Source organism: Notothenia coriiceps, unplaced genomic scaffold (genome assembly GCF_000735185.1).
Source record: "Notothenia coriiceps isolate Sejong01 unplaced genomic scaffold, NC01 NC01_scaffold00019360, whole genome shotgun sequence".
Classification (NCBI taxonomy): domain Eukaryota; kingdom Metazoa; phylum Chordata; class Actinopteri; order Perciformes; family Nototheniidae; genus Notothenia; species Notothenia coriiceps.
Genome location: NW_011352061.1, coordinates 488,647 through 496,962, shown reverse-complemented (window position 1 = coordinate 496,962; position 8,316 = coordinate 488,647). Strand labels below are relative to the sequence as shown.

Sequence of the window (8,316 nt, the reverse complement as noted above, 5' to 3'; positions counted from 1 at the left end):
GAACCATATTAATGATAAATTAAATCATTTAAATGCAAAAATAATGATTAAAAATCATTTTTAGGGGGACAACTGTGGAGAGGAGCCTGAAAATGACTCTGCAGCACCCCGGAGACGCAGGCTGCGAGCCCCCCCACAGAGCGCACCCAGAGGACAGGCTGCGTCACCTCACTTTGTAACCCAGGAAAGGAGCAGGAATCCTGGGTACATGAGTGTTAAAAGTGCATTAAACTGTTTTAATCCGACAGCCGCTGATGTGGACGGAAGTCTGTCCATTTCGTTAACATTTGACTCACGAAATGGACAAGAAGGTAAAAACAGCAGGGTTGCTGCTGTTAGGGCCTCAGACTCACAGGCACACACGCATGCAGAGATCCAGGGTGATGCACATGGCTTTTCTACCCGCAGCAGCAGGCAGAGCTCAGCAGCAGCAGCAGCAGCAGCAGCAGCAGCAGCAGCAGCAGCAGCAGCAGCAGCAGCAGCAGCCAGGACTCAGCTCCCTGTGAACTCTCATATGCCCGGACTCTTACCCAAGCTGTCACCCAGTTCCTCTGGGATCAGCCGCCATGCTCCCAGTTATTTTATTCTTCAACCTGTATTTCCTTCTCAAAGGTCCTTTGTTTACTGTACAAACCTGCTGCTACTTGTTCAAGTATAAAACCACGAACCTAGATGTGTAAACGCTGCGTATAATACCAACATAGAGACGAGCCATGCTGCTGCTTTGTAATTATTTTACAGCACGTGCACAGTATAATTGATTTGACCTTTAATGAAGGTTAGTGAAGGTCATTCTGAAAGCCGTTAGCATCATTCAGCCACGCCTGTACAACGAATCAACTCTCTTCTATCAGCTCTGTCCTAAGGTCGTATCTTTAGCAGAAAGCTATTACCACACGTTTAGAGGATTTGTGCTTTTTTTTTAATTAACAATCTTATCACGATTCTACATCGTGTCGCTTCCTACACAGCCTTGTTATCTGGAATGTTAGGTCACATTCTGAAGATATTCCAATGCTTTATTAAAGCTAAATCAATAACATGTGCTAGGTTTCCCCCCCAGTAGTCCTGCTCTGAATGCAGCTGGACCAAAACCTCCTGAAGATGCTGATGACGTGCAAACGGAGGAGTGATGAGTAATTAATGCCGTGACCCTGTTCTGCTGCAGGAGAGAGAGAGAGAGAGAGAGAGAGAGAGAGAGAGAGAGCAGCACTCCGACCAGCATCAACAGTCCTTGTGATGGACTGATGAAACATTGATGCTGATAATAAAAAGGTGGGACAGCGAGCAGGATGTAACTGAGAGAGACAGCAGCTTTAACTCACTTTAGATTTAGATTTGTGAGCCTTTATAACATTTCACCAACACCTGTAATTTATCTATTTATTTACTGAAACATCAAATAAACTTTGAGCATGGTACACCTGGAGTATTGCCATTTTTTATCGCTATCTCCGACTTTAATTTAATTTGTTTTTTTTTCTTTTTAATCTTTCAAATTGTATCAGTGTCCTTTGCTGTGAAGCGCTTCGAGATTTGTCTTGGCAGATGAGAAGCGCTATATAAATTAAATGTATTATTACGCATTTTTATAATTTACAATTTGTAAAATGCTTTTATTAACCAGTGTGGCAGTTTTTCAATTCTTTAGGACTTACATTTGTAGAAAATACAAAGAAATGGTGTGCAAATAAAACAGGCTGCAGTTTCCAAGGCTTTATTGCAAAGCATTGTATTTTAAAAAATAGTTTAAAATCCTACTTTTTGAAGAGGTGTCGGTCGAGAGCTCCATCAGAGGTCGTCTTCACGGTCTGTTTCAGCATCTCCATGCACTCTTTCAGCCGGGGGTCTCCTGTGCGTAGCCCTGTGGCTTTAAGAGCCTGCAGAGAGAGGGAGGTGTGAGGGTGGGGGGGACATCATGATTAAGACCCCAGACACCAAATCAATAAGTCTACAAGCCGTGAAGAGAGACTCCTGAAGAGCTAACAAGAGGAGTTACCCTGCTCATAAATCAAGGAGACAAGGAGGAATCACGTTTATCTACGAGCTATAAGTCTGAGCTGATATTTAAACAGAGATCCCACGTGATCATTCCCGCTCTGAGGACTCACTGTGGTGAATTTGTGCGCTGGGATTTTCTCCTGGCCCTCTGCGATGGTGTAGAAGAGCAGGTCCTCCAGACTAGGCAGGATGCCTGCCTTCCTTCTCCTGCGGGACAGAAGAAAATACAAACAGAAAAGTGAAAAAACAACTCGGAGGGAATATGTGGTGGAAACATGGAGGGGGAGCTGCAGCGGAGCGAGGAGAAGAAAAAGCTTTTTGACTGCAAGGAGAAGCAGAGTAATACTGCTGGAAAACATGGCCTTACTTCAGTATTATAACCTGTGGAAAAGACGTACACACGTGCTTTTCCACAGGTTAATATGCTGCCATAAGGCCACTGGAATGGAAACGGTTAATTGTGTATTTTGCTAGAATACCAGCCAGGAAAATGTTCAAAAAGGGAGAGTGGGCAGCAGCACAGAAGGACCGATAACACCGTCTGAGAAGGAGGCCGCCCTACAGACATCTATGCTGTGTGTGTGTGTGTGTGTGTGTGTGTGTGTGTGTGTGTGTGTGTGTGTGTGTGTGTGTGTGTGTGTGTGTGTGTGTGTGTGTGTGGGTCGCAGTGTCAGTAATTCAGCCAAGAACAATAATAATGTGTGAATTGTGGTGACGAGGTGATGGGAGCAGAAGGAGAAACGACCCCCCAGCCTCAAACTGAACCACAGTGCAGACTCAAATAAAGCCCCAAACTATGACATCACAAAGTCACGGCAAGGACTTCCAGTTCACACACTACACTGGGGCTGGGTAATACAGTCTGAACAATTTGATACTTGTGCTATCTTGGCTTAAGAAACATTTTGTATTTATATGGCAAACTTCTGAAGGCTTCAGTCTTAAAACATTTCCTGACATGCTTACGAGCCAGGCACTGATTTGCATTTATAATATAATGATATATTAAGGTTTCTGTACCACAGCGTGCAGAACAGCTGGTACATATGTTGAATCACTAAATGTGTCTTATCTCAGTTCTTTGTGCTGCTGCAGTCCTCTGATTTGCTGCTTTAATATCTTTTGTTCCCGATGGAGACCAATACATGATCTTAACAGTAAATGTTTCATCTTGTAGTATTATGGTCTGGCTGGTATTCTGAGCAGCACTTCCACACCGAGTCGTCTCTGGGAGAAAGTTAGTAGCATGTCAGGAGGCAGCAGGCTCACAGCAGGCTCTCTGCTGTGATTCATTTTCACTCCAGAACGGATTTGTGCAAAGCTCTGAATGCCCAAGCGCACCCTGACCTGCAATGCATTATGGGACACTGGCCTGTGTGCTAGGAGAGGATGTACCAAGGTAAAGGGATTCTGATAAAACAGCATTGGACAAACATTTGGTCATCATCAGTCAGCTGATTGCAGCTTGTTCTACATTTTTGTCAACAACAAATGCCATAAAAAAAACAGATACAAAACCAAACTAATAAGCAGGATCAGTTCAATGAATATGTTTTAAACCCACTTCAACACAATCTGAGTCAAACTATTTCCTGGCCCTGCTGCTGCAGAATAATACAGATTCAAACCTGGAGCAAGATGCCCTGTTATTAACAATTCCACTCAGAAAGTCGGAGAGTCAGAAATTCCCAGTGTGAAAATTGTAATTGCAGCCAATGCATGCTCCAGATGTACAGGGAGGAAACGAATATGGATTCAGAACGTTTGAATTTATATGACTCTGCACCTGGATGTGTTTTTTTGGTGTCATTAATTGTGGACGATTACAACTTTTTAAAGTTCTGAGAAGAGTAGGATATCTGAATTCCCGACTTGGGTGTGGAACGCTGCATGTTCACTGAGTTATTCTCATGCACTTCGCATAAGCATGTTGTTCCGTCCCTAAAAACGCTGAAACTTTTTCATAGCTAGTTCCATCCTCCTTAATAAAGGCTGCTGGTGAGGAAGGAATACACACCAGAGAGTGTGTGTGTGTGTTTTAGGGAGGGACGGAGGTGAGGTAGAGGGGAGGGAATACAAGCGCAGCCGCTGGGAGGAAGTGAGGTCATTTCAAAGTGAACACAGTTATTTGGCTTTCCGCAGAAAACCTCTACATCTACTGGGAAACAGAAAAAAACCACAACTAAAAACTAAAATAAAAAATAGAAACATACTTACAAATGCAAAGCAAGCAGATCAACAACAGGGAGAGAGTGAACAGAGGGAATAATACTGAATTAGTTACAGTGGAAACCACATTAGACCACAGTATGAACACATTATCAGCAGCAGACCATTACACTAGGTAAGTAATGGAGTTGTGAATATGGCATATCAAAATAACATGAATAGATCAATCAGAATAAGCACTTTGCATACTGGGGATGTTAAAGGGTACGCTTAGTTGTTTTAAAGTAGGGTTGTATGTTGTACTTATATTTGTAATGTATTACTGCAGTAAATTTGTAGATAGATGTGCATTGCTTAGCTTCTGTCTGTTTCTTTAAATCCACTGCAGAAATACATAGATTAGGAAAAAGTACGTCCGACAAACACACTTCAAAACATCCAAACTATCCCGGTATAGTACATTTTAAACACACATGACATGAAACAGTGTTGAAGTAACATTCTTGTTAAGTTAATGAGGCCTGTGAGGGAGTATCACCCCCCCCTCCAGGGGTCAGAGGTTGGAACATCTGGATCCTGCAGCATCGTCTCATTAATCCAGCCGCTCTCATTAGCGCCGTGTGTTTCTAAATGTCAGCTGTGGTACAACACACACAGCTCATACAGAAAGGTGGCATGAGATTGCTGCTGCTGCTCTGAAACGCTACACTGTCTCCACAACCGAGGAACTCGTCTGCATCAAATGTCATTAAATGCAGAGATGCAGGGGTGGGAATCAATATTTGTTAGTGTATGATTACCATGAAACCCAGCAGACAGATCAATTGTTCTGATGTTATTTTGAGACGTTGGGCACGGTGTCTATTATCCAATGAAGTTAGGAGTTTTAATGTAGTTAAATAAATATCACCACCAGCCACACACAGTCAGTCCTGTGTCTGTAGTTTGTGCTGAGTGTGTTTGACCCGAGTGCTCGCTCACAGATGTCATAATAAATTGCTGTGGAGGCAGACATTAAAGAGGGAGTTGTTGAGAGGCGGCGCTGCACAAATCCATCCGTGACTCATCTGCTCCTGCAGGCCCCGACAACTCCCGGGCAGCACGCCAGCATCCAGGCTTTGGTGCAAAAAAGCGCGGAAAAGCGACGTAGGCGGGATAATCTCCCCCTGCATTACAAACATTTTTAACCCCTTATTAACCAGAGCACAGCCTCCGGAGGACCCTCGTAATCACAGACTGGAGTCAGAGCTGCAAGCCGTCTGGAAGGCCTCAAACGCAACGCCTTGGATATTATATTTAAAGAGTTATTCTATATATAAGGACCTTGGATTATCTGTAGACTACTTTTTTTAATTAGTAGATTAGTACAGAGCCCCTGAGAGTTCCTACAAGAACAAGAAAAACGTGCACGCACAAGTAATAATCTTTTGACTCAAGATCAAATATATTTGACATTACAGTAGTTTATTTGTTGTCCCTTGATCACCAACCAAAATCCACATGATTTTTCAAACACTAATCTGTGCTGTGGATGTTTAACAGCGTCACTGAAACTGCTATGATCCTCCAGGGGAAAAGAGATGTGGCCGACAACCTTACTGACAGCTTAAGCAAATGGTCCGTGAATGGAAACAAATGGGACATCCAGGCTGCAGGAGCAATGAGGCATTTTATCACCAAGGAAAATGTCTGAAGGGTAGATACAGGCTGGTGGCACAGCTGCTTTGAACGCTAAAAGCAGGAATAACTTCATTTTTAGAGCAACATGGGGGAAAGTGACACATCTGAGAGACACAAACATCTCATAAAGACAACTGGCACGACTCAGCTGTTAATAATAATATACAGTACCACTAACACATATATATATCATTTGGTTACAGTTGTTTGAATGTGAGGATTTGCTGCTTTTCTTGTCTTGCATACAGGCATTTAAAGTACTTGCATATTACTATGTGTCAACGACTTGGACAGGATCAAATTATCACTATGTTGTTGCAGATTTTGTATTCCATTTTAATGCTTATTTTAGTCATATAGTATAAACTATTACGAAGTGGATCCTTGTCTTAATTGATGTCAGTGGCTGTTGAGTGGAAGTGTTAGTGTTGATATGGTGCTTTTCGGTCATTAAAAGCTTTTAACGTACAGCCCCCGGCCTATCACCACGAGGACTCTCCTCTTCTCCATCTGCACTCACTCATTTCCCTGTTGAACCAACACCTCTGTCAGTCAATTACAGCCTTATCAGCTCGACTCACAACACTGCAAATAATCACTGATACTGACGCTGTGATACTCATTTAATTCATTCAGAATGGTCTGTTGGCAGAATATTAGCTGGTGCATATTAGCTACTTGATTATGCATTTATGTAAAAGAAACCAGGAGACTGCATGTATTATAATATTGTGGAACACAGTAATAACTACAATTTTGAATGCAGGGCCCTAGATTGAAGGCATGATATAATAGAAGCAGGATGCTGTAATAGCAGTGGGATCAAAATAAGAACTGACTTTAGTGCCATGTGTGGGATATTATGGATTTAATTACATATGAGCAATACATCTATAATTACAAATAAATGGGGGTTGCCTTCCTGGTTTCAATGATGACTGACCTTCATCAGACATTGAATTGGGCCTTGGTCTGTCTGCATGGTGCATGCAGTTCAAATGATATATTTATCATATTTGTTGTAGTTATGTTGTCATGATCCTAGGCATGAGAAGCTGGTGGCAGGTTAATGCCTCAGTAAGTTTAACACGCTGGAGATGAAAGCTGCAGCTTCTGGTCACGATTTCTGGATGGCTGCACTGCACACCACCTGCTTCCACTTGACATTGTTACCGTAGAAACGTTTACTCGTATGCCTTTCTCCTACACGCACACGATAACATATGGTTTTGAATAATATTTTAATGATACAATCTAGCAACTGTGTCCGATAATGTGTCTTGCTTGCTGCTACATAGCAATCACGTCCCTGTACGCAGGGAGCTGTTCACTGGTGATTGCGTACAGAGAGCCTGTGTAGGTGAGCCTGGTATCCCCAGTCCCTTCTGGCTGTCTTTCCCCTCCATTACTATCCTTAAATCCAGCTAGCTGGCACTGTAGCCTTAGCTAAGCCGGCTAGTTTGTTATTCCAGCAGAACAGCATCTAGGCTAGCTATTGAACAGCTAGCCTCTGCGTGATGCGCTTGCCGAACTACGATGTAAATAACTGCTAATTAAAAAAAGGGCTTTGTAAACATAAAATATAGGGCAGAAATTAAAACATCGTATTAATAATGACATGTTAGCAGTCGTTCTTTAATTCGGCATATATTCGTTATGTTAACATGGACTTAATTCAATAAAATATGAACTTTAAGGATTGTCCCCAGGTGTCATACCACCATGGATATATTGGATACAGCGTCGGAGCCACTGTTCATTCCTACGAGGCGCATGAAGCCCAAAATGGAGCGACTTTAGAGTCAGAAAGTACCCGGATCATCCGGGGCCTTTCAATTGGGAGTAACTATTTTAGGGCCACAAAGACGTAACGGAAGCAGAAGTACCAACGTTTGTCCACTACGACCATTCATAAAAATCTGCTTCACTTTCCGGTACTTCCTGGGGGTTTGCAACACACGCTACCATCGCTCCATTAAATTGCCTGTTTTTCTTTTAAGTTTGGCCTATAGTGGAGCTAGTGGCTAACATCTGTCCATAGACCGGCTGGTTTTAAACGTTACTCACTTCTCCGCCGAAGAATCCTTGGAGGCTTCATTGTGGCTGTCCCCCTTGGAGCAAAAGCTTCTCACGGCGTGCCTTCTGGTAAAGCTCTGCGGGGCTAACGCTCTCACTCTGCCCGGCAGTCTCCCATCCAGACGGCCGGTGCTGAAGCAGGCTGCAGGTGTCGCTTTAACACCGGCTCTACCTGGCAACGGACGCTTCAGCTGGGTTTGAAATAACTCCTTGAGAACTACCGTTGACCGAAAATGTAACATTTCAATCCCGTCGAGAAGAATATCTGGAGGATATAATTACTGTAACACCGATAGAAAATGTCTGGAGGACAGGAGGCGCAGTTCCTAACGATAGTGTCGGCTTTAACGGCCGAGTAACGGTTTTCCCTGTGACTCAACAATAGTAACC

The 8,316-nt window shown here is 43.1% G+C and overlaps 1 protein-coding gene across 1 annotated transcript in view; it reads right to left on the bottom strand.

Annotated features, from left to right (window-relative positions):
* The window catches only part of LOC104952007 (glutaminase kidney isoform, mitochondrial), a 19,498-nt gene extending 11,182 nt beyond the window's left edge, over positions 1 to 8,316 (bottom strand). The window contains exons 1-3 of the mRNA XM_010778765.1: positions 7,918 to 8,316; positions 2,112 to 2,208; positions 1,762 to 1,880 (exon numbers count right to left, since the gene is read on the bottom strand). Of these exons, the coding sequence (XP_010777067.1) occupies positions 1,762 to 1,880; positions 2,112 to 2,208; positions 7,918 to 8,168 (467 nt within the window). The 5' untranslated portion in view covers positions 8,169 to 8,316. The remainder of the gene's footprint in view (positions 1 to 1,761; positions 1,881 to 2,111; positions 2,209 to 7,917) is intronic.